This window comes from Pseudochaenichthys georgianus, unplaced genomic scaffold (genome assembly GCF_902827115.2).
Source record: "Pseudochaenichthys georgianus unplaced genomic scaffold, fPseGeo1.2 scaffold_540_arrow_ctg1, whole genome shotgun sequence".
In the NCBI taxonomy this organism is placed as follows: Eukaryota; Metazoa; Chordata; class Actinopteri; order Perciformes; family Channichthyidae; genus Pseudochaenichthys; species Pseudochaenichthys georgianus.
In genome coordinates, this window is record NW_027263101.1 from 103,707 (window position 1) to 130,869 (window position 27,163).

General features: G+C 43.9%; 1 protein-coding gene across 1 annotated transcript in view; it reads left to right on the top strand.

Moving 5' to 3' along the window:
- Positions 1-26,890, top strand: part of LOC117443110 (E3 ubiquitin-protein ligase HECW1-like) — a 46,861-nt gene extending 19,971 nt beyond the window's left edge. Inside the window, exons 9-17 of the mRNA XM_071202542.1 lie at positions 3,476-3,590; positions 4,106-4,219; positions 4,636-4,788; positions 9,486-9,584; positions 13,256-13,385; positions 21,390-21,536; positions 21,864-21,981; positions 22,234-22,432; positions 23,823-26,890. Of these exons, the coding sequence (XP_071058643.1) occupies positions 3,476-3,590; positions 4,106-4,219; positions 4,636-4,788; positions 9,486-9,584; positions 13,256-13,385; positions 21,390-21,536; positions 21,864-21,981; positions 22,234-22,432; positions 23,823-23,934 (1,187 nt within the window). The 3' untranslated portion in view covers positions 23,935-26,890. The remainder of the gene's footprint in view (positions 1-3,475; positions 3,591-4,105; positions 4,220-4,635; positions 4,789-9,485; positions 9,585-13,255; positions 13,386-21,389; positions 21,537-21,863; positions 21,982-22,233; positions 22,433-23,822) is intronic.
- Positions 26,891-27,163: the final 273 nt, after the last annotated feature.

Consider the following 27,163-nt stretch of genomic DNA (forward strand, 5'->3'; position numbering starts at 1 on the left):
ACGCCGATGACATCCAACTTTATATCTCAACAAAAACCATCACCCCCACAACACACTCCACTCTCACCAACTGTCTCTCATAAATAAAAGCATGGATGCAAGCAAACTATCTCCAACTGAACAGTGCCAAATCAGACATCATCGGCCCCCCATCCCGTACCAAAGCCACCCAGAATTTCAACTTCACCATTGACAGCCACACTCTATCTCCCCCCCTCACATCCGCAACCTCGGAGTCATCTTCGACAGTCAGCTCAAATTCAACCACCACATCAATCACATCACCAGGACCGCCTTTTTCCACCTCAAAAACATCGCCCGTCTCCGCCCATCACTCTCCTCCTCTGCTGCTGAAACCCTGATTCATGCATTCATCACATCACGACTCGACTACTGCAATAGCATCCTCTATGGCAGGGGTGCCCAACCAGCGGTCGATCGCGGGGAGATTCCCAGTCGATCGCGAGATGTGTCTAAAAATAGAACAACAATATTCTGTTATATCGTTAATGTCCTATAACATAATCGTCCTGTGCCAGAATAATGCACTTGAACGCATCAAAGCTTTGTGATTGGCCGGCGTGACCCCATGTGTCGGGGCGTGGCTGGTGGGCAGTGGGCAGTATTTCGCTGATGTTGTCCGTGTCAACAGGAGTGACAGTCCGCACACACACAAGACCGCAATTATGGCAGAAGTAAAAGAGCCCAAAATATATCATTTTCACTCCGAGTGGGAGGATGATTCTTTTTTTATCTATTCCAATTCAAAGTCCATCTGTCTCATCTGCAATGCGAGCGTGGCTTTATCGAAGAAGGGTAATTTAGGAGCGGCATTTCAAAACAGTGCACAAACGCTACGAGACGGAATTCCCTCCTAATTCTGCCCTACGCTCCCAAAAGGGGAGGGGCCTGAAAGGACAGCTAAATGCACAGCAGTCCATTTTCTGGCTGCTACCATAGCATCTTATCGTGTCAGTCACGTTCTTGCGAAACACATGAAGTCTTTCAAAGATGGCGAAGTTGTGAAAGAAGCATTCCTGGAGGCTGCCGACCATCGCTGCCGACACGCTTTTGGGGACAGTAAACAACAACAATAACAGTAGCATTTCAACAGGTTTTTGATATAATAAAAACTCAAGTTGGATACCGTTATTAATCAGCTGTGAGTTTTAGTTTGTTTGAACTTAGTCATTGTAATTATTGTACAAAATGGTATAAGAATGCAAACTTAAATTGATTATAGTCTATTATCAATTCAGGTTAAGAAACTTGCTTGCATCCTATTAAAGGCATTTATTTGTATACTCTACTAAAATGCAACAAAAAAGGGTTTGATTCTATTAATTTTGTCTTTTTTATTGCACTTTGGCAGCAGATTCCTGTGTAGCTTCAGATCTGAGTTGTCTTATTAGTAAGCCTAATTTATACTTTTGAAGCAACACTATTTTTATATAATGGCAGAGAAAGGGTTCAGAGTATTTTCTTTTTTTCCTGTGTCATATGTGGCAGCACTGTTCAATGTTTCTTGAAAACATTACCCACTGTAGTATGTGACGTGTGAATAAACTCCAACTCTGTATCAACAACACTGTTGTGTAACTTCAGTTACATACTTGTATGTGTGTAGATTAGAAAGAGGTAAGATAAAGGATCTGCAGCATTTTATGAGGTATTAATCGTACAAAGGTCAGTTTTATACAAGTAGAAGTGTGTATTTACCTGGTAGTAGGCTGTCAGTAATGGCTACGCCTCTCTATTTGGACTGGTAGATCTCGGCAGACTGGCAACTTTAAAAGTAGCTCTCGGTTCAAAAAAGGTTGGGCACCCCTGCTCTACGGCATACCATCCAACCTCCTCAATAAACTCCAACATATCCAGAACTCTGCTGCCCGCCTCCTTACCCACACCCGCTCCCGAGACCACATCACTCCCGTCCTCCAGATGCTCCACTGGCTCCCCGTCCGTCAAATAATCACCTTTAAAATCCTCCTGATTACTTACAAAGCCCTCAACAATCAGCCCCCCCCCCTGCCTCACAGACCTGCTGCACCACCACACCCCTTCCCGCTGCCTCCGCTCATCAGAAGCCAACATCCTATCCATCCCCACAGGCATCAAGCACCGGACCTGGGGGTACAGAGCCTTCTCCGTTGCTGCCCCCACCCTCTGGAACTCACTCCCCCAACCCATCAGAGACTGCACCGACCTCACCACCTTCAAAAAACTCACCAAAACTCACCTCTTCAATCTGGCTTTTAATGTGTGATTGCTCTTGTATTATTTGACTTTAACTTTAACTATATATTTATTTGTTGTTCTTTTCTTTTCACTATATCTGTAAAGCGTCTTTGAGTACCTGTAAAAGCGCTAAAAAAATAAATCTATTATTATAGGATTTGACATATTGTGCTTACTATTAAAATGTATTGGATTTGGACAGATCATAACAGATTTTATATTTGTTTTGAATGATTGTTATACATTTTGATTAATTAAAACGGGATTGCACTAGTCTTAAAAAGCATTACATTTCAGTGTCCCATAAACATTTATTTACAAACAAACAGCTGCAGACAGTAATGTAAACTATGAAATGTTTCTATATGTAAAAATAGGATTAGGATTATTGCTACAGTGTTGCAGGATGCAATGTAATAATTTTGTTGTGGATTAAACTTTCTTCCCCCCCCGCTTCCTCTTCCGAAAGAGCAACTAGATGGTCAAGGCTGCAGAGTTTTCAATTCACAGTGTTAAGAACATCCTGGTATTCACGAAAAGTAAAAATAACATATGGTAGACAAACTCTGCTCAGAATCAACTCAGTATTTTCCCCATCAACTGTTCAATCTAATGGTGTGTGTGTGTGTGTGTGTGTGTGTGTGTGTGTGTGTGTGTGTGTGTGTGTGTGTGTGTGTGTGTGTGTGTGTGTGTGTGTGTGTGTGTGTGTGTGTGTGTGTGTGTGTGTGTGTGTGTGTGTGTGTGTGTGTGTGTGTGTGGTGTGTGTGTGTGTGTGTGTGTGTGTGTGTGTGTGTGTGTGTGTGTGTGTGTGTGTGTGTGTGTGTGTGAGTGTGAGAGTGTGAGTGAGTCATGGGAGGAATTAAGAAATGGTGTCACAGAGAGTGGGATCAACTCATTATTATTGTTCGTATTTTCACAACCAAAGTGTTACCCTGCATTGATTTTTTAGATTAGAAGAGTGAATATTTTAGCACAAGTTACATTTTTGTTGCTGAATGATACAAATGTATAGATGTATCAATTCAGTAGTTCCACATCAGTCATTCTCACCGTAAAAAGATCTCCCATAGGTCACTTTGTTGACTAGCTACAAAATATAGCTCATTAAGCTTCTGACACATTTTGTAAAGGCGCTGTGAACCTCTCTACCTCTCAAGTTCAGTCTTAGAACTTCACATTGTTTACAAAACATTTTTTCCAGTGTTTTATATTAACTCCAGTTTATGTGTGTTTATAGGCCTGCAGAGGGCCAGGGCTCCAGCTCCTTACCGCAGAGACTTTGAGGCCAAACTAAGAAACTTTTACAGGAAATTAGAGGCCAAGGGCTACGGGCAGGGACCAGGCAAAATCAAGTAAGACTCAAATTTCACATTATGAATAAATTAAATGCACCTTAAAATAAAGTGAAAGGTCCAAAGCCGTTATATTATGCAATAAGATTGTCACAGTTACAGTTCAGACACAGCTCACACTAGATTGTTATAGTAGGGTCCCACATATATGTCAATTGATCTGAATCATCCTAACTATGATATTTAATATAAAGTCTAACTACATATTTAAGGATATTTAAACAGCTACCACTGTTTCAGGAATACATTGATAAATACATTTACATTTTAATATAATAATTAACCAATTCACTAATTTGCCACCAATAGCACCACCAGAATTGTATTCCTACCCTTGTAAGACAGTTTGAAACTCATTTTAGACCTACAATTAGGGAAATAAAATGTACAGAAACTGAACAGTTTGAAACTGAACAGTTGAACTGAACAGTTGAACAGAAGCAAAAGAAAAACTCAAAATTCAGATTTTCAAATGTAAAAGTACCAGTACCAGTAAGCTTTCCTGCTTGTTGTAGGTTGCTGATCAGGAGAGAACACTTGCTGGAGGGAACCTTTAACCAGGTGATGGCATACTCCCGCAAAGAGCTGCAGAGAAACAAACTCTACGTTACTTTCCTCGGAGAGGAGGGGTGAGCAACACAAACAACACATAATTGACCAATGAAATAACACAGCTGAATGTGCTCCAGGACATTATTGTAGGCTGTTCTTTTAAGCTTTTGAAGCACAGAGCTTTGTGATTTATATTGCCAACATGTTGGTTTTTAAGTAGGCCTACTGTTTAAAATTGTATATATTAACACTGGACCCCATAATTGTTTTTCTCAAATTGAATATTGGAAAATATATCTCACATCTTTAAACTTTGTATAATCAGTTTATTTGTCCAAAAAATTATTCAACTGTATTTTGTCTTTTTTCTTTAATGACGATAATTGAACCAGATTTTTATTAAATATATGTTACAGGGGAAATAAAAAAAATGTTCTATCATATTAACAGTTAAGTATGTAAAGATGTTTTTTGTCTCTTGTTCTCTTTTCAGATTGGACTACAGTGGTCCGTCCAGAGAGTTTTTCTTCCTATTGTCTCAGGAGTTGTTTAATCCATACTACGGTCTGTTTGAATACTCAGCTAACGATACTTACACCGTTCAAATCAGCCCCATGTCAGCATTTGTTGAAAACCATCTGGAATGGTAAGCTGTGCAATAGGAACAAACAAACAAACATACAGAGACACAGGGTGAATCAGTGTTTTGTTAAATATACTTTAACTCAACTCTAATTTGTCAGTTGGTACAGTTTTTTTTGCTATAATTGTACAATTTCACTTTTCTTTATAGCTGTTTGCACTCTATTTAAGAAATAACGTTTACACTACTGGTTGATTCAAGCTTTTTTTATTGTAAAGACTGTTGTATTGTGACCAGCTCCCTGGTCTGTTTAATATTCCATTTGTACAGTGAATACGTATCTTGCACATTACTTTATTACCCTTTTAAAACAAATACAAATTAATAGGGAAAAAGAAAGGTAAACATGTAGCCTAGGGTTCAACAAAGCCTTGGTACCTCCCATGCTGCCCCAAAGCCTCCTGATTTATTTCAACTGATTTTATGATTATAGAAAGGAACAAGCCCTGTCAGTGATTATTTGATCACCACCTGAGTCAGGGCGCTGTGTGACACTGTGATCTTGAAAGATTGTTACGTCGCGACTAGGGGAAGAGGAAAGCAACATACACCAGATTGGAATTGGTAATAATTATAAATGGTTTTATTATAAAGCAAGGTGAAACAAAATGGCAGGCAGGCAGCCTGAAACAACAAAAAGGGCCAAAAGGGCACCGGTTGACATAATAAACAATAGAGGCCACAAGGGCGCAAGTTTAAATAGGCAACCAAACTAAAGAAGGACTCTCAAAAGTGAGCCGATATACACACCTGAAAATTATAAAGAAATGTTAAACACCTTGAATTTCAGGGGGGGCGCGGGGCTCCGTTGGCGGGGCGCAGCCCATTCAGACGTCTTTTTTCTTTGTCCCACAAATACAATTAGTAAAAAATGTGTGGCAGGACACATACAGGCAGGCAGGCGCATCACTTAGTCGGAAAGTGATCATCATGCCACATTATTAAATAGTGAAAAGCAGAAAAAAAAGTTAATATGTCTTCTGGGTGAAGTATCGCACTTACCTGTATTGCCATGGGGCTAGTAGCAACAAGGATGGAGGTTTAAGCACTTCCCAACTACTGACAGTTCCCACCACCGCTATCTCACTGTAAAAAAAAACAGTGTTCGAAATGGCAAGCCAGCAGGAATGAATTGCCCTTCTCTCTGTTTGAGATTAATATGGAGGTGCATCAATGCAGGTGCTCCTCCTGTTCCTTCAATTCAACCCAGCCTTGCATCCTTTGTAAGGACTTTCGAACATTCAGGTTAGGGAACTTGTTGCTAAGAACTACAGGCGCAGCCTTGGTATTCTCCTAGCCTTTCTGCATCCTTGTGGCTGTCTCAGTCCCATCTCTAGCAATTGGATTGCAACTGCATTATGAGGCAGTAGAACCATCAGCTAGGTTTGAACCAGTTGCATCAAAGTTGTTAAAGCAGGCAATGAAAATTCGCTGCTGTGCATAGGATGTCTCAGATAGTCATTCAAATTGTATAAGGGGCTCAACGTGGGAAAGAACATTTTTACACCGTCGAACACTGGAGGTCTCGACATGGGGGGAAATGCCATTTGATTTACTAATCTAAATGAATAGCATTTTCAATATTGACACTATAATTTACATGTTGTTCAATCTGAATTTACTTTAAAATAAAAAAAATCTATATTGATGATAAACCTGTGCGTTGGATGTAGAAAACTACATCCAACTCACAGGTTTATCATTGCTTTGAGAAAAAAGATTATTAATTTACCCTGAGTCTGTTTTTCAGGTCTCAGGCTCGAAAATGACATTCCCAGAACAAATGACTATATCTTCACTTCTAAAAGGGGTAAATTAATAATCTGTGTTCTCAAAGCAATGATACACCTGTGAGTTGGATGTAGAAAAGTCAGAATCAATATAGATGTTTTTATTTTAAAGTAAATTCAGATTGAACATAGTACAAAAATGTAAATGATAGTTTCCGTCCAAGAAAAACCATTACTTATAGTGAAAACCACCCTTGAATGATGGGATAATAGACAAAAACCTTTAGGAATCCAAACTATAACATATAATAAGTGCCCTGTATCAAGAGTGATGCAAAACAAGTACAATTTGACATTTTTAAAGAGGTTTAGAAAAAAAAACCTACATCTGGGGTCATTTGGGTGTATTTGCCATATCTCTGGATATAAGGGCTAATTCAGAGGCTTGGTGTTACCCTTGTGTTTTGTTTAGCTAAAAATGATTAATATTGTCTGATAGCTGAGTTTCTTCCCATTAAGTGGGTATGACACATTAATAGGTTGTTAAATGTTAAGAAGCCCTGAGACACAGTTTCGTGAATATTGTTGTGGGGCGGGGGCAATCGGGCTTAACAGGTTAAAAAGCCCTCAAATGGGCCCCTGGATAGCTCAGTGGTTAGGGCTGGCGGCCAGTATGTGGTCACCACTGCCTAGTAAGCAAGTTCGTATCCCAAGCCAGCTGAAGGCGGACAGCCCGGGGGCAAAGCAGAAGCCGAGAAGGGGGTCTCGGGCGGCCGGCCCAGGGGGAAAGCAAAGGGGGACTCGGGCGGACGGCCCGGGGGCAAAGCAGATACCGAGAAGGGGGACTCGGGCGGACGGCCCGGGGGCAAGGCAAAAGGGCGGCGAAGTCCGTGGCGGGAAAACTCAGGGGTCTGAAGACAGGGGCGAAGACCTCGACGGGTTAACTCGGGGGCTGGGCAAGAGGACGAAGGCAGCAGCTGGGTAACTCAGGGGGCCGGGCTCGAGGGCGAAGGCAGCGGCTGGGGAACTCACGGGGCCGGGCTCAAGGGCTGCGACTGGGGAACTCAGGGGGCCGGACACAAGGACGAGCAAGAATGAGCCTAAGGAGTGCGTTCAGGTCGAGGGCTATTCAGTTGGGGGGTTTTAATCTTCCCCCCCATAGTGGGGCGAGGGAGGCTAAATTACACCTCCTCTGCCCGGTGCGTGCGGTGGCATATTATGTGGAGCGCACGGCTGCCCTTAGACACACGGAACAGCTGTTTGTGTGCTTCGGGGGTGGGGTAACGGGAAACGCTCTGTCCAAGAAACGCCTGGCAGGCTGGCTTTGCGAGTGCATTGCACGTGCCTACGGACAGGCGGGGCGAGCCTTCCCCTACGGGGGTCCGTGCAGACTCTACATGAGCCATGGCTGTGTCAACAGCCTTATTTAACGGCGTGTGTGTGGAGGACATATGCACGGTGGCATCTTGGTCAACGCCAGGCCCCTTCATAAATAATAATAAATAATAATAGCTTGGATTTATATAGCGCCTTTCATGAGACCCAAGGTCGCTTTACAAGGAAGAACAGGGCAAAACAAAAGGCTGTCAGACAACCAGTCAGACAGACAAAACAACAATAGATTAAGGGCCAAAGGCCTTAGTGAACAGATGGGTCTTGAGGGCCCTTTTGAAGGCGTCAAGCGTGGGGATGTTGCGGATGTTGCGTTCCAGAGGGTGGGGGCCGCCACACTGAAGGCTCTGTCCCCGAAGGTTCGCAGTTTGGTGCGGGGGGTGGTAAGCAGGCCAGAGTCTGAACACCACAGGTTCCGGGGAGGGGCATGTGGGTGAAGGATGTCCGATAGGTAATGGGGGGCATGGGCATGGAGGGACTTGTAGGTAAGGAGGAGGGTTTTGAAAATATGCGGGACTTGACCGGCAACCAGTGGAGGTGGATGAGGGTGGGAGTGATGTGCTGCCACGGCTTTGTATTTGTGAGTATAAAGTTTTATCTCTTGGACATGTCTGGCTCCTTTTCATCGTCTGTGCTTGCTGGGGCAACACAGGACTGGTGAGGAGGGAGGGGGGCTGTGGGTCAGTGGGCTTCTGACCCCCTCCCCGGATGTAATGCGCTTACGTTTTTTCCCCACATGACGCGCACATGGGCCCATAGGGGCTGGAGGACTCTTTTGCCCCTGCTTTAGGGCAGGAGGGGGGAGTCCTCCACGTCATAGCATAGCGCGTCAGGGTGTGCTCTGTCAGCCGCAGCCTCTTTTCTCTCCACGGTTACGACCGAGGGAGAGGTGAGTGAGGCGCAGCGGCTGCTAACCAGAAAGCCGGTCAGAAACAGTGAGATGGAACAGTGTTGTTGTGGGACGACAGCGCGTGTATACATCGGGGCTCCGCCCACTGTACCCATAGAGTCCAATAGAGGGCCTGTGAGAGGTATAACGAGGGGTTACGTATGGTAACCCTTGTTATATAAACACAGGCAGAGCCCTCTACTCAGGGTCCCTGTCTGTCCTATGCTACTTGCTGAAGAGAAGTAAAGGATGACAGTAAGGAGGTGAGAACTCCTTTTATGCGGTGAGATACGCGCACATTCAGGTAGAACCGCCCAGGGGCCGGCTACGTCTAGAAAGTCTCAGTGGATGAATGCTTGCATGATAGGATCAAGGGGAGTACCCATAGAGTCCAGTAGAGGGCTCCGCCTGTGTTTATATACATAGGGTTACCATACGTACCCCCTTGTTTTAAGAGCAGCATGACTTTGTTATAAAGATTGACATTCCAAAGAAAGTAAGTGAATTTGGAGAACTAGTGCAGGTTTCACCTAGAACAGGGCTATTTAACTATGACATTTTCCTTAACTCCGTCATTGTAGTATGATACTGTATTTGGTATGAGGTCAGAAACATTTTACTCTTTCATTTTGCTGATTTTAATGTTTGCTGTGTGTGTATGTGTGTGCCTGTTTCGTGCCTGTGTCCAGGTTTCGTTTCAGTGGTCGTATCCTTGGCCTGGCTCTAATTCATCAGTACCTACTGGATGCTTTCTTCACCAGACCCTTCTATAAGGCCCTGCTCAGACTGTCAGTATACAAACAATATATTTTTTTTCTTTAGAGACTATCTTATATTAGTATAGTTTTGTGAAGTGGGAGAATATATTTTTATGAAATCTTTGATTCCGGAAGATCGCCACAACGCATGCGTCATTCAAAATAAGCACCTCTTCTCGCTTCACCATAGCAAGGAGGGCCGTCTGGTGAGACATTTCACTTCATGTTACTCTGAGGCCTGGGGTTACGTAAGTAACCTATAGTTCTCATTCATAACACTCCGTTCGATGTCTCACTATGGGATATTGTAGCTCCCGTATTGCCAGACGAGCTTATCTCGAAAATCACCGATCAACCAGAATTTAACAGGTAGAGTCCCGACTCAACAAGGTGCCCAGCACTGCTCGGGCCACGCTTGGAGCGGAGACGTCTAGCCTGTAAAAGCGGACAAAAGTGAGAGGCGAGGACCAGCTCGCCGCTGCACAGATGTCTTGGATGGAAACACCCTTGAACAAAGCCCAGGATGTAGCCAGGCCCCGAGTCGAGTGAGCCCGCAGACCCGAAGCTGCTTGCAAATTCTGACTCGTATAGGCCAAAGCAATTGCCTCCACAATCCAGTGGGAGAGTCGTTGCTTAGTAACAGGCTTACCCTTGTGAGGGTTAGCCCAGGACACGAAGAGTTGGTCATTAAGACGAAGCTCTTTTGATCTGTCCATATATGTGTGTAAAGCCCGGACCGGACACAACAGATCCTGCTGCTGCTCCCCAGAGGAAACCAGCGGCGGAGGAAATGCCTCAATGTCAATTGGGGTACACGAACCAACCACCTTTGGTGTAAAGGCAGGGTTGGGTTCCAACAACACTCTCGTTTGCCCTGGGGCGAACTGAGTGCATGAGGGATGTACAGACAGTGCATGAATATCGCTGACCCGCTTGGCTGATGCCAGGGCCAGTAACAGCACTGTCTTGAGTGACAGATGTTTCACGCTTACGGCTCGAGCCGGCACTGCGCATGCGCGTGTCGGTGGTGCCTTTACAGCTCCAGCGGGCACTGCGCATGCGCGTGACGGTGGTGCCCTTAAAGCCCCAGCCGGCACTGCGCGTGCACGTGGCGGTGGTGCTTTTACAGCTCCAGCCGGCACTGCGCATGCGCGTGTCGGTGGTGCCTTTACAGCTCCAGCGGGCACTGCGCATGCGCGTGACGGTGGTGCCCTTAAAGCCCCAGCCGGCACTGCGCGTGCACGTGGCGGTGGTGCCTTCACAGACCCGTCAATAATACGCCTTTTGAGAGATGCCGTAGCTGCTCTCAAAAGGGGAAGAATTGGCGGGCTGTTTATTGGTTTTATTCATTTTCTTTTAATTTTTTTGAGCTGCGCCCTCGGCCTGAAGCCTGGATGCGTCAGCGGCAAATATTTTATGACAGAGGAATCAATCAGCATGTGACATGTGTTTGTGCGGACTTGAGGATGGTGTTTAGGCATCTCTCGAGGCAGCGGGAACACATTCATGGAGGGGAGAAGGAGGGGCTGTCACGCCGCTCGCTTCTTCTTCCTCGACTGCTGGCCGAAATTCTGGGTTGGCTGAGCCTGAGCTGCAGCCGGAACCGGAGATTTTCTCGGCCAACTTGCCCTTGTCTCCAGCCTGGGCTGGGGACTCGGGGTGGGCTGCGACCTCTGCTTGACCGGTGCTTTGAACCGGGCAGAGTTCGCTTGGGTGAAGGACTGCTGCTGCGAGGGCAGCGGCTGGACCCTTCGAGGGAGGCAGAGGTGGAGTGCCTCGTCCTCCTTCTGCTTCATCTCGCACCTCCTTTGCATGGAGGCGAGAGCGGAGCGGAAAATTCCCTCGGGAACGATGGGCATATCCAGCACATCTTCCCTTTCTCGGTCAGGGAGGTTGGTGAGGTTGAGCCATCTCGCTCTTTCCTGCACCACCATGATCCCCATGACTTTGCCCGTGGCCTGGACGGTGCAGCGCTGGACACAGAGGCAAATGTCCGTGACCGCTGCCATCTCGTCCAGAGTGGCTGCTCCCGGGCTACCCAACAGGTCCTCGCAGAGCTCCGCTTGGTAGGCGGTTAGCAGCGAGGACACGTTCAGGGCCCTGGCGGACAGCGCTGCAGCTTTATAGGACTTTTCAGTCATTGTGGACTGAAAGTGGTCCGCCTTTGCTGGCAGCGTGGGGTTCCTGCTCGGTGAGGGGCCCACCTTCTACCGAAGGTGGGCCGCCACCAGCGGTTCCATGGGCGGCATGCGGATCAGGCCGAGCCTCTCCATTCCATCGCAATCCAGGGAGGAGGCACCCTGGATTGGGACCTTGTTGCTGAAGGGCCGGTCTCTCCATGAGACCGACAATTCATCCAACATTTCCGGAAACACCGGGAGGAGTTGCCTCCCTTTGCCCGCTGTTTGGGGAAGATGCTTCCCCTCATAGCGGGACCTGGAGGTCTCCTTGGCCATTTCAGGCCACGGAACGTTGACACGGAGAGGGGTTCGCTCTCTGTGGCAGACGCCCCTGTGTCTTGACTGCCGGCCGGCGGGTCCATGGACATGGGGGGGTCCTGTTCCGACAGGCTAGCTTGTCTCGCTAGCCGTCGGCGGAGGCTCTTGACAGTGAAGCGGACACAATGTCCGCATGAGCCGGGGTTGTCGATAGCGCCTCGGGCATGTTCCAGCCCGAGGCAGGACGAACAGACCTGGTGTGTGTCTGTGCCCAAGATCTTCAACCCGCAGCCGCAGAGTCGAGCCACCGAGTCCCTGACTCCTCTGGTGTGAGGGAGAGGGGCGTCCATCTTTGTCGCCTCGTGGCGTGGAGAGGGCCCGCTCTCGACAGGTGGGACGGGAAAAAAGGTATTACCACCTTGTCCTTAATCCGTGGAAAGAGGACGGTGTGGGTCTTTTAATCCCGGAGAATACTGACTGGTGTGGCAGTATGCTCCTCTTTTAATCCTTTTCCCCTCCGTGGGGAAGAGAAAAGAAAAAACGTCCTCGCTACCGTGGTGTCGGTAGAGAGGGAGCGAGCTAGCAACAGGTGTGTTGCTAGCTTGAAAAAATCGGACCTACCTTACTTTCTCGTAGAGAAGGGTGAGGTCGATTTTTTTTCCAAGTACTAATGGCGTTAGTACTACCGTCTTCCTGCGAAGCAGAAGGAGTAGCCGGCTAGCGCCCGTCCACCGAAAAGGTATTTTGGGTTCAGTCTGTGGACAGTGAAGCTTGCCCGGCTACTGTGAGATGTGCTCTGAAGCGAGAAGAGGTGTTTGAATGACGCATGCGTTGTGGCGCAAGCTACTTATAGGGGGTGATTTCCCCTGACGCTGACGTCAATATCACCAGCCAATCAGGATTGGCGTAATGAGATTGATGCTTCTGTTTACTCCGCGATGAGATACATAGTGAGACATCGAACGGAGTGTTATGAATGAGAACTAAGTATACAGTTTGCATTTTACAACATTAACTTTCAGGATTTTAGGAAAATTAACAATTTAAACTGAAAGCTATAACTTAAAGCAGTTATAAATTACACATTAGACTAGGTTTGGAACATTCAGGATATCTTTATCCTGATTTAAAATGTGTCATAGTTTTTTGCTGTTGGGGAAAATATTCATGAATCAGCTACTCCTTCCATTTGGCTAAACCATTAGAGTTAAAGATTAGATGTAGTTTTTTGGGTTGTACGTGTAAGCCCTGTCTGTCATTCAGGCCGACAGACCTGTCCGATCTGGAGTATCTGGACGAGGAGTTCCACCAGTCTCTGCAGTGGATGAAGGAAAACGACATCACTGACATCCTGGACCTCACCTTCACCGTCAATGAGGAGGTCTTTGGCCAGGTGTGTGAGTGTGTGTGTGTGTGTGTGTGTGTGTGTGTGTGTGTGTGTGTGTGTGTGTGTGTGTGTGTGTGTGTGTGTGTGTGTGTGTGTGTGTGTGTGTGTGTGCGTGTGCGTGTGCGTGTGCTCGTGCGTGCGGTTATGTTTGTCAAGGTATATTACAGCACCAGATACAAATGTACATCTATACCTCATGCACCAACACATCCTCACTCCCAGGTCAGCCGATGTTGACGTTATGTCAAGTCCCCTGTGTCAGCTTCTTCCAACGCAATTGGGGGGCCCTTAGCGTCCATTTTCAACGCAAGGGGGGGGGCCCTTAGCGTCCATTTTCAGCTTTCCGGGATGTCCATATGCTTCTATGGACGCTCATGGAAGCACGGCATTCGTTTGTGTCGGCTGCCCTTAAAGGCAATGTGAGCGTCCATTCTCATTGGATAACGGAGAATTGTACACCCAGAAGTAAGTATTCCCCTTACTGTCGATTGATTTTACAGTGATATCTGCACTACTCATCGACTAAAAAACACCAGATTATCCTTGTTAATTACACAACATTGATTGGTTAAAATTGTGTGCAATGCTTTTGTATTTTTCCCCTTCGATTCGGAGAAACAAATATTTTTTCGGAGTAAAGGATGGCAGAAGACACTACACTACCCAGAATCCCCAGCTATCATTTGGACTACACCATGTGCTCTGTTTGACGTCACGTGATCTTCAAATTTCTCCCTGTAGAAAAAAAAAACATGGCCGAACTTCGTTTTATTCTCGGTAGAAAATGCCTATTTTAAAGTTAGTTTGGCCATTAAAATGCGTTTTGATGTCATTTGATGCGAGAAATATGAGTTGTTATTTCAGATTATGTGTGCAGTGGATGTACATGATCTTTAGTTTGCTAGTTATTACGAAGATTACTTCAGGAAATTGCGTCCATAACGGTTTCATTGTTACCAAGGTGGTTGCTAGGGACGCTGCTATCGATATTATTTATGTTATGTTGTGTAACTGTTTAATGGTGTTATCTTGCTACCCCCTTCCCCGTCAATGTATAGTGTTGGTCCACAGCGCAAACATATTAGTTTAACAAAATCCGCATCTAAAGATAGCCTACGTTATTTTCCCCTGTGCAATTCCAGTCTCACATCTCAGAGCACATCGTCATTAACAAATACCGGAAACAGACCGAAAACATTTTTTTTAAATAAAATAATACTTTATTCCGAGTGTGCTTGCTTTTCTCTTTGAAAGTCATCACATACCGGCATTGTAATACACGGTTCGGCTACATTAAATATTACATATCTGCCGTAGTTCTGTATTTATAGAGCCCTGATGAGAAGACTTCTAGACAAACATGAGGAACTGAAAACGTGACGTGGATCATAAATATATCAGCCATTAAACAACATCTTACGTCTCCTTGCAGTATCAACACTAATTCGGCTGACTTTTATATTTGATCCAATTGGTAGATAGGCTGTATTTACACCATAAAGGTGCACAGCTGATATAAAGGGACACCTAGTGGTTAAAGCATGTTATTGAATTTCATTATTTTTATTATTAGATATTAATAGGATCCCTATAAAGTATATTCATTACTCGTTATTCTCTACTAATAGTTAATTAAAGACTGTATATAATGACTATTTTGCACATCCCTTTCAAGATTTCAAGATTTTCTAAGGTTTATTGACATATCATATAGGCCTACACAACTATGGTGTAGTTATGCTTTGAATGAAAAACTTGGGTCGCAGGTTCCTCAATAGTGCATTACAAGACATCTATAAATATGTGTGCATACCTCCAGCAATGTTAACTATGTTGAAGCACTTATTTTAACTGATATTATACATAATGTATTATACTCTTATAAGATGTATGTAGATATTTCATCTCCGGCCTTGTCAGGTATTGAACAATCAATAAATAAAGAACACAGAATTGTTGAATATAAAACACAGAATTTGTGTGATTATACTAAATGATTTACAAATAAACACCACTGCAGATTTAACTGTTACACATGCTGATGTAACGCAAATGTTCCAACTTGGGATCAATAAAGTATATCTTATCTTAAGCTGATCGATGGCTACTGCCATATTTGCAAAATGTGCCTCTGAACCTTGACAAGTGCATGTTTCAGGCTTATCAATTAATGTAATGTTATCAATTAACAACAGGGGTCACAAACATAAGACCAGCTGTTAAATAAAGCTCTTCTGACCTTAGCTGGCATGTGTGTATATATATTAATGCTGCCCATTATGGGCACAAGCAATTTTCACCCATTTATTAATTATATGTTTTAAATGTGAGTGTTTCCTATCCCCTAAACCTCCAGAGATGTACACAGTGTAATACTGGCAACTTCTTATTATGGGAAATACAAAAATGTCTTTTAAAACTACAACTCCCAGTAGAGACGTGCCATAGATAGAGAACATGTTGCGAAACAGAATAGCCAGCATGTGTAGTTCTGGGGACGGGGTGGGGGAGGGGGGGACGCGGTGGACCCGTTCAAATCCAGTTTTGGACAGTCTGCCGTGGTTCCATCCCATTCAAGTGCTGTTCGAAGCTCGGCGTAACCCTCGGAGCACACTCTCCAATCACAGAGCTTGAGGACTATCACGGGGTTTGTCAAACAGAGCACATGGTGTAGTCCAAACAGGGGCGGACTGGGACTACAAATCAGCCCGGGACTCTCGACCGGCCCACTTCGGTACCGCCGGCTCACCGCGGTACCGCAAGTAAATACCGCTAGTAAATACCGCTAGTAGACATTATTTACCCTTAATGTCTACCGCTAGTAAATTGTCTACCCCCCCAGTCCCCCCGACAATTTACTAGCGGTAGACATTAAGGCAGTGGCGGCCCGGCCCATAGGGGCGCTAGGGGCGCCGCCCCACCTCTTGCCAGATACAAAATAAAAATAAATATTAAATAAAAAAATATATATTTAAAAACAATATATTTAAAAAATATATATATTTTATATTTTAATTTGTAATGAACAAGGTAAATATCATACAATTAGTATCACAAAAATGTATAATCTACAATACAATCTCGTTTAAAATTGTGTTACGATGTCTAAAGTTACTGATAAGTCACCTGTTTCCTGCCTGGCCTTGCCCATGGCATTAGTTTATCATTACGGGGCAGAGCCCCCGAGCGAAACAGCAGCAACCAGCAGGTTGCAAAAGTCTCAATAGTAAACTGTGCCGCCGAAACATAATTTCAGCCAATCAGCGCCGTCAAATATTTTGGTCACGTGGGCGCTCACATTGGGCCCATGTTGCTTACGTGCGTGGACGTGATTTGTTTTTTAGACTCGTGAGTAACCAACGCAGTATTTGGATGAGAATGGTGTGCAGCCGGAGTCGCCGGAGCCTCGGTCCGCCCATGAGCTACTCTCCAATCCTTTTGAAAGGAGAAGTTTGGGAGATAAATTGATACTTAAAGACCTTGGACCGGACCAACCCGATTTGTATATATCACAGCAGGCTCGTGAAAAAGACAACGTATCAACAAGGCTTCTCACATGGCTAGCTGGATGCAAACAGGTAAATTCTATCTTTTGTTTCACATGCTTGCTCTTCAAACAGCCGGGGACAGATACGATCTGTTCAGAAACTAGACAAAAGTTAAACAAGTACAAACCACAGACTGTCTGTGTCATGGAGAATACAGTCGCTGGTGTATTTATGTCTGTAGGCCGTTGTTGTGAGTGTGTACGGTCGGAGCATATATAGCATTAGCTTAGCCAAGCTCCATTCAGGGAACAAGCATTCTAAAAGGTTTTTCGCCTGCTGTCTGTCTGCAGACTTGTCAAAGCATTAATTCATGGTTTTTACTAACCGGTATCAGTATGTTGTTACGTCGGCATCATTTAGAAACGTGTATTACAATTTAATCACGGTAAAATATGTTCATGTTGTTGTAGCTCCCGAGCCAGCGCGTCTTGTTTGAATGATGCGAGTAAACACAGCTGACAGCTGTGGTGAAACCTGAGCGACTAGAGCAGGGGTGGGGAACCTCCGTCCTCCGGGCCGTATACGGCCCGCGAGACAATTTGGTACGGCCCTCGATGTCATTTATAAACACACGCAAAAAATAAAAAAATGAAAGAAATCTAGACCGCAAACAAATTAAACAAGCAAGTGCCTGTTTTTCCTGGCCAAGGTCAGGGTCCTTGAACACAACACGAGCCTAACGTGTCATCACGTGGTATATGTCTCGACTGACAGGGGTGCAGTTCTGACGGAGAGCACCAGAACGCCACTCCAGCACTTCAGAAATTGCAGTACCGATAAGTCCATACACATGCCGCAGTTTCTGCGTGTCTGTGTCTTTAGTTGTAAACCCAGTGGCGATCTGCTCATCGGTCATACTGATCCGACAGTCAATAACTGTGTTGTTATCATTAGCATCTGGTTAGCTAGCTATGCTAACGAATATAAGAAGCTTTTTCTACAACCAGTGAGGTAAAGGCACATCTTTATATGATCATTATAGTTATAAAAAAAATAAGAGAATAAAGTAAACAGGTATAAAATACTATATGACAGTTATTAATAAAGAAGAATACAGTTTGAAAGGGGAGTGATTTGTCAAATATCCATAAATTAAAAGTGCACCAGATTGATGCTTTTAACTTCAACATTTAAAAAAAATCTTCCCAGGGAAGCACGCCACACCCTGCACGTGCATGCATACGCGAGTCATGGTGAGATATCTGGATTAAGAGGTTGCTTTTTCTTTGCACAGAATGAAATGAATGGGCTGTGATTTTAGTTTTTTTTTAAGCAGAGGTCAATAACTTGTACGGCCCTCTGAGGATATTGTAAACATTGAAATGGCCCTTGAGAGGAAAAAGGTTCCCCACCCCTGGACTAGAGCGATGCGATAGTAGCGTTTAGAGCAAAGCGAATATTCGCATCGCGTCCGGTCTGAACGCAGCATTAAAGCGAGCTCCACGCTGCACTGGAAACGCGCCATTACATCACCAGAAGTCCTAATTTAAGGGGTCATTTGTCCCAAAAAAAATTGTTTTACTCACTCTATCAATAGCCCCACCAAAAATATTTTCCACCAGCCGCCACTGCATTAAGGGTAAATAATGTCTACCTCCGGGCCGGTGGACTTGTATTATCACTGGCCCCACCATTGTAACCACTGGCCCGGAGCATTCGTCCAAAAAAAAATCGACTAATAATGAAGAAAATTAACACATTTGTTGCAATAGTAATGTATGCACTAACTACATTACTACTTGTACTACAACATTTTAATCATCAGTTCTTCCTCATTTTCCTCAATTGTTCATATTTGGTTTATTAAAATAATGATATTGTGGTCATTGTTAAAAAATGTCTGCTATTATTATTATTTGTATAATGCACTTTCTGCCTTCCTGTCATTAGGAGTTAGACATGTAATGGCTATGTAATAGATTTGATTAGAACCTTCATTATCCTAAACTGCTGGGACATTTTGCCAATACCTTTATATTGTCTACTCTTCAATCAATCAATCAATCAATCAATCAATCAATCAATCAATGTTTATTTATATAGCCCAATATCACAAATGTTACATTTGTCTCAGTGGTCTTCACAGTGTGTACAGAATATCAGTATGACAATACGACACCCTCTGTCCTTAGACCCTCACATCGTACAAGGAAAAACTTCCAAAGAAAACCCAGTTTAAAGGGAAAAATGGGAGAAACCTCAGGGAGAGCAACAGAGGAGGGATCCCTCTCCCAGGACGGACAGACGTGCAATAGATGCCATGTGTAAATATAAAAGATAATACATTTGCAACATAGGTAGTCCAAATGTTTGGAAATGCATGTGTGTATAATAGGAAGATGAATCCACGAGGATATCCATCCAGGACCTATGATCCAGGACCACAGCCACGACTCAAGATCCAGCGCTCGCGATCCAGGACACAGGACCGCAGGATCATCCATGACTCCGGATCCCAGCGTATATAGACACCAAAAAGAAAGACATTTGGGGAAGCTGGGTTAATCGGAACATGAGTGTACACGGGTATAGACAGAGAGAAGGAAGAAGTAAGATGTCCCCCGACAAACTAAGCCTATATCAGCAAAACTAGGGGCTGAATCTAATCAGCCCTAACTATAAGCTTTATCAAAAAGGAAGGTCTTAAGCGCACTCTTAAAAACGGATAGGGTGTCTGCCGCCCGAACACAAACTGGAAGCTGATTCCACAAATGTGGAGCTTGATAAGAAAAGGCTCTGGCTCCCATTGTATTTTTAAAGATTCTAGGAACAACCAACAACCCTGCATTCTTGGAACGCAATGCCCTAGTAGGACAGTAGGGTATAATGAGTTCTTTAAGGTAAGATGGCGCCTGTCCATTAAGGGCTTTGTAGGCGAGAAGAAGAATTTTAAATTCTATCCTGTGTTCTATAGGGAGCCAGTGTAAGGCAGCCAGAACAGGAGTAATGTGGTCCCTTTTCCTAACTCTGGTTAGTACACGAGCCGCAGCATTTTGAATCAGCTGAAGCGACTTGATTGACTTCTTGGTACTTCACTTACAGTACTTGTCAGCATAGGTCGGCATTGATGTACAGAGCCGACAGAAGACCTTGTTTATATTGGCATTAGTGACACGTCCTAAAACCAGGAAGTAAGCTGCTGGTTCCCTCAACAAGGGTTTTGGAAAATAGCTGGAAATAAGGTCTGTGGAAAACAAACCCGTTTGATAAATGCAAGTTTTGTTCAGCCGGATAATCTCCACATGTCTACCCTACTTTTATAATTTTCGAATCATAAATCTAATCGATAGATTATAAAAGGGTTTTAGGACGCGTCACTGCAGCCAACTCCATCGATCAAGCTGGCTGAAACTTTCTCTCCCTCTTCTTCTCATACTCCCTGTCACTCTCCTTTAACTCCTCCGGTGACTTTCTTTTATTTGAAGATTGTTTTTTGCCCGGCGCTTGGCCGGCTACCGCTGGTATTAAAAATATTTGGCGAATGGTTAGGTGGCGCGATAGTCTGTAGTGAAGCAGCGCGCTCCCGCTCACCGGAGCCTGCTCCCGCTGCGCTCCGGAGCAAACAGCTGTTTGCTTTTCACCCAACAACAACGACAACCGACTCACGGAACGCTATGTTGTAGCGTTGATAAACGAAACAATTTAACTAAATTGCTAGTCAAAATACCAATACCACAGGACCATTTTTATATTTGTAGTGGCCCGAGCGGGCAAGTGGAAAGTACGTTATGCTGGCCCGGGGTGTCTAAATAGTGCTTCCGGGCCAGCGGTCCATTTAATGTCGAGCCCTGCCGGTTACCGGCCGGCCCACATCGTCCGACCGGCCCACTTCAGTACCGGCCCATCGGGATTCGTCCCGATGGCCAGTCCGCCCCTGAGTCCAAACGATAGCTGGGGATTCTGGGTAGTGTAGTGTCATCTACACTACCATCTGCCATCCTTTACTCCGAAAAAATATTTGTTTCTCCGAATCGAAGGGGAAAAATACAAAAGCATTGCACACAATTTAAACCAATCAATGTTGTGTAATTAACAAGGATAATCTGGTGTTTTTTAGTCGATGAGTAGTGCAGATATCACTGTAAAATCAATCGACAGTAAGGGGAATACTTACTTCCGGGTGTACAATTCTCCGTTATCCAATGAGAATGGACGCTCACATTGCCTTTAAGGGCAGCCGACACAAACGAATGCCATGCTTCCATGAGCGTCCATCGAAGCATATGGACATCCCGGAAAGCTGAAAATGGACGCTAAGGGCCCCCCCCTTGCGTTGAAAATGGACGCTAAGGTCCCCCCCCTTGCGTTGGAAAAAGCCGACACAGGGGACTTGACATAACGTCAACATAGGCCGACCTGGGAGTGAGGATGTGTTGATTGCACACGTGTAATGGCAAACGTTCAGTATACAGCTCGGATGACTTCCACTGTTAACTATGCCCAGCACATCTTGTGTTGCCAGGTGACGGAGCGGGAGCTAAAGTCGGGCGGCTCAAACCTCCAGGTGACTGAGAAGAACAAAAAAGATTATATAGAGCGAATGGCCAAGTGGAGGGTGGAGAGAGGAGTGGTGCAGCAGACAGAGGCACTGGTCAGAGGCTTCTACGAGGTAAAAAATACATTATCAGATCTTAGATGATTCATAACAAAATAAAGTTTTTGACAACATTGTTAGAAGGTTCAAACTAGTTGTGAATCCCTTTTTTCTAATTTATAAATACGCTAATTAGGTCAAATAGCCAACAGTATTACGACTGAAACATCACATACAACATCACTGTTATATGTGATGTTTTAGTCGTAATACATGGTCCAACATCATGGTATTACTATGTCAAAATCTCAAAATATTGATCAAAATGGCCATATATTGGAACACCTAATAAACGAAGGCAACTAAAAAAAAAAATTTTTTTTTTTTCTTTCTTCATCCTAGGTGGTAGACTCAAGGCTAGTGTCTGTGTTTGATGCGCGGGAGCTGGAACTGGTTATTGCTGGTACAGTCGAGATTGACCTCAGTGACTGGAGGGGCAACACAGAGTACAGAGGAGGAGGTGTGTGTGTGTGTGTGTGTGTGTGTGTGTGTGTGTGTGTGTGTGTGTGTGTGTGTGTGTGTGTGTGTGTGTGTGTGTGTGTGTGTGTGTGTGTGTGTGTGTGTGTGTGTGTGTGTGTGTGTGTGTGTGTGTGTGTGTGTGTGTGTGTGTGTGTGTGTGTGTGTGTGTGTGTGTGTGTGTGTGTGTGTGTGTGTGTGTGTGTGTGTGTGTGTGTGTGTGTGTGTCACACATATTAATTGTTCTAATCTCTAGGTTACCATGATGGTCACATAGTGATGCGGTGGTTCTGGGCTGCTGTGGAGCGGTTCAACAATGAGCAGCGTCTCCGCCTGCTGCAGTTTGTCACTGGGACGTCCAGTGTGCCTTACGAAGGCTTTGCTGCGCTGCGGGGATCCAACGGCCTCCGACGCTTTTGTATTGAGAAGTGGGGCAAAGTCACATCACTACCCAGGTATCTAAATCTGTTTACTATATACCTACATTTACACAGCTCTCATTACTTGGTTCGTTAGAGGTAAAGACCCGCTTTATCCTTGATGAAAACTAGTACAAACGATGTGCTCTATTTAGTGCAGCGTTTCTCAAAGTGTGGGGCGCTGTGATATGTGATAGGTGGGTCGCGAATAGACGCGATGAACGGGAGATCTTTTTTTTATTTTTTTGCGCTGTGAAAGTACACGGCCCACCTATGCCAGAGCCAGCAGCCCACCGAAGGCAGCAGCCCACTAACGGCAGTGGCCCACCGGGAAAAGTCCCGAATCTCCCGATGGCCAATCCGAGCCTGCTCACACACACAACTGAAACCAAAATTATTTACAGACATGTGTAAAAATCTCATACACACATGTGAAACGCTCTCTCTCTCTCTCTCTCTCTCTCTCTCTCTCTCTCTCTCTCTCTCTCTCTCTCTCTCTCTCTCTCTCTCACTCTCTCTCTCTCACTCACACACACACACACACACACACACACACACACACACACACACACACAACAGCGTTGCAGTCGGGAAGAAAAGCAATGTGAATGTTAAAATGTGCTAAATATATACACTGCAAACACGACTTGTTTTATTTTTTGAAAGTAGCTCTCATCCTAAAAAAGGGTTGGAGACCCCTGTTATAGAACGATACATTTGACAATTTGAAGCTTGGCCTACCATTTTATTTGAGCGATAAGGAGAATTGTGGGGAATGACAGAAAAAGTTTGAGAACCACTTAGTGTGTGTATCTGATACAAGCAATCCTTAAGATATTACCTTATTACCAGGAGCACGTGCACTGTAGTTTATTTTTAACACGGTCGAGCTTCCAGTCATACTCACAAGAGCAACAACTTTGTATAAATGCACAGATGAAAATAGTATCCAACAAATGCACTATTTCCTGTTGTCAGAGTGATGTTTTACAGTGGCCAATTGCCCTTTTGGAAAAAGGACAAGAAATAAAAGGTTGGCCATATTAAGACTGGCAATCATATCAGACTTATTCAGCCAGAAATGTTTGACTGAGATGTCTGTTGCTCACCATAATCGGCAACAAAGCAGACGTCTCAGAATGGTAAGTGTACTTAGCATCTTTTCTTTGTTTATATCTTTTGACAAACCAAGTGCGTATTGCAAAAATACTTAAGGAACGGGTTAGCATAGAAAGACCACATAGATAGATACTTTTTTGTGTTGGTGTCCTTTATTCTCCTAGATGTTGTTAAAGTTAAATTGAATTAAAAAATAAATGTAAAAAATCATAAAAACATGATGTGATTATCATGTATTCTCTGTTAGAAATGAATCTCCAAACTCTCTAACTACTCTTGTCTATCTCTTTGTCTGTTCCTCTCTCAGGGCTCACACCTGTTTCAATCGTCTGGACCTGCCTCCATACCCTTCATACACCATGTTGTATGAGAAACTGCTGATTGCGGTGGAGGAAACCAGCACGTTTGGCCTGGAGTGAGCCAGCAATACATTAAGACATCAACACTGCATCCTTTTTTCTGTGTGACAATGGTTGGGCAAAAAAATTGAAGAAAAAAAAACAGCTCTTCCTTGCTGTTCTTTTCTCGTTGCCGAGATACCTGGATTGTACTCAACAAAGTATTTGGTCAAGTGGATGTATGTCACTGGTATGGTACTGTATCTTAGAATCTCTCACTGAGCTATGAGTATCTTTATCTTTATTTCACAGCACCCAGCACACCACAGAAGGATAACTGCTAATTATACAATTTATAACATAAGTTCTATAAAAAGTCAAGTTAGAAAAATTCCTAGTAGAAATATAAACAGAAACAAGGACAAAGATAAACATTCAATTGAAACTTCTAACTTCTATACGAATAATGCAATTAGTGCACATAAACAAAGCTTCAGGTTTGCCATTTTTCATGTACTAAATGAAAACTGGAGATATTCAGATACATTTATAAACATGGCCTTAAAATATGTGGTTTGAAATATAATGCAGGTTTAAAAAGCTCCTCAAATAAACAAAAACGATGGTTGCTCTGATGCCAAAGGATTAATTATGATATGTATATTTTTATCAGGAGAGTCAAATAAGATCATATGTGTTTTATCTAGAAAGTGGTGGGCCAGTAAAAATCTGGCTGGTAATCTTAGACTGGGAAAAGGTATACAAAATTAATGGAAATTGGATTTTGCCGTGTGCCAAAAACCAGCCATTTTGAGGCCTTAGGTAAGTAATAACTAGAACTTGTAAAATCAAATAGAACACTGTTTATCTGCACTTGCAAGGTGATAATGCAGACCAAAACACAGCTAACACTATCAGAATCACTATTCTGTCTTAGCAAAAGCAGTCAAAAACTTGTTTGCAGATAAGTTATTCAGTCCATGGAAGATTTCTGGTAATTGATTGAAAAATAGTGCCCTAATTGATTATCCTAGGAACATGAGAGGAAATTTAGAAAATACGATCGGCAACACTAACCAACTCTATGTCAATATTATTCAAGCCAACATACATTGGGAAATTGTGGTCCTTTTTTTAACAATGTGTTCATTAAGCTGAATGATGAACAAAGACATGTATGAAGTGTAAGAAGTCTCTCTTTTGCTTAGAAATACAAGTGATTTGGCACACTGAAACTGTGGGAAAAGAGTAATATATGAATACTAATTGGTCTAAATCAGATACAGCATACCAAAGGGATATCCAGGTAAAGCATGTTGGTGATCTTCTTAAATATCTATGGATCTCATCGGTGGTTAAAGACTGAACCCATACTGCAATACTTAATCAAGTTTGGATACCCAAGAATAACTGAATCGTCCCGGAAGGCCAAGTTCTAGACCTTAACCATTCCATTGTCTTTCTCCATCTGGTTAAATCTGGTCCAAAGTGAGGACAGCTGCTGTGGGCAGACAATTCATGGTCCCCTCTAAATGGACAGCAATATTACTGACAAATACTGTTAGCAGTCTCTCCAGCAGTCTCTCTGCTATGCTTTCAAAAACAGAGACAATGACTAAGTAAACAAATGCACTGTTTCTGGCTGTCAGAGTGGAATGTACATCCTTTTGGCCAAAGTGTTGTTTCATCTTTCAGCATCTCAGGTCTTGCTGTTTGAATCGGAGAGGCTTGTACTCTTATTCAAGTCCTGACTGATACACTTGTTCTATCTGGCTAAGTACCTCCACCATCTCGAACAAAGGACTGGTGCAAGCAGCATGTGAAGGGCCTGGGATCATTGGATCGGTTCCCTCAAACTACATGGTCCTTCTGGTATATTGTAATATGTGCAGGGGCCTTGGACAGACTACTAGTGTACTCAATGCAATAGTTGAGACTTTTTCTCAAGTATGTCCACAGTCTACCATGTTCTTTACGACAATGTTCAATTGCACTGTGCCCTCAGAATTTCCAGACCAGTTACATCTTAGTTCAGTAATGGAACTGTGCCTCAGTTACTTACTGCCTCATATGTGGCCTCAATACTAATACTCATTAGTATTGAGCCTGAAAGTCTTGAGTTCAGATATTTGCCTTGGTTCTGTTTTCCTAATGTTTGTGCAATGTTGCCTCCTCTCACCTTTTAAACAGATGTCAGGTTCATTGGAGACACTGATTCCCTTTACATCAAGTCTCTCTTTCAGATAGCATCTGATATCACGCAAACCAACTATAAATGCAACTAACAGAGAGAAAATAATTGAAATTTGATACATTTTAGCCAGATGTTGAAAAGGCATAAAAGCGTTCACCTCTAAAAGGCGCACACATTATCTGTACTCCTCGAAGGTGTAACTAACAGTTTTTAAACATCAACTAGTTTCCAGGTTTAAAGGAGTTCTACTTTATGTGACGCTCCACAAAGTGACGTCAAGTGTCATCACTTAAGTCAGCATTCTGTATGAAGTTTGAAAATAAATAAAATCTGGGGATGTGGAGTTAGAAACCAAACTGTGCTTAACGGAACACTAAAGTCCGTTCTTCTCTCTGCTTGAGGCTAGAGGCTTTTGGTTACATAAGCTACTCTTAGCATTTCACACCACTCTCAGGCTGAACTGTTGGCCAAGTGCTTTGGTTGTCTAACCCTAACCACACTGTAAGCATAGTCTATTTTCCATGACAACAATCTTCCCTAACCTTAACCATACCCTTGTTGCCATACGAGAATTTGAATTTTTTTTTGTCAAATAAAATTATTGGAGGTGATTAACAGGGTTAAGATTTGATGTCCTTAAAATGCTGTTAATAAATAGGGCTTAAAATACAGAGGTTTTAAAGCATTTTTCTGTTAGCCTTGAGAGAGAGATAAAGCATCTTCTTCTACTCACCCAAAGCATGGTGGGATACACTCCAGTCCCTGACCCTGACTAGGTCAGTTAATGAAACAGGTAGATGCAACCTCTGAAAGGTTCTATTTCGTCCCTACTGACCGCCAGAGGCGGTGCTTTAGCACTGGATATGTCCATCGCGCGCATGCGCAGCTCGAGTACCAATAACAACAAAGTCACCTGTGACCCACGTGACACCGGCTACATCAGCCGGTGTCGACAGAGGATCTGTTCCTTTTCATCTTCTCGCTGCGCGAGAGTACCTTGGCTACATTTTTTGTAGCCTACAGCGTTCGTTCGGAACATTTGTTAAGGATTCTCTGCAAACAGCTGGCTGCGTGTAGCTTCGCGACTCATCCAGTCGGGGCCGCGGGATTACCCGT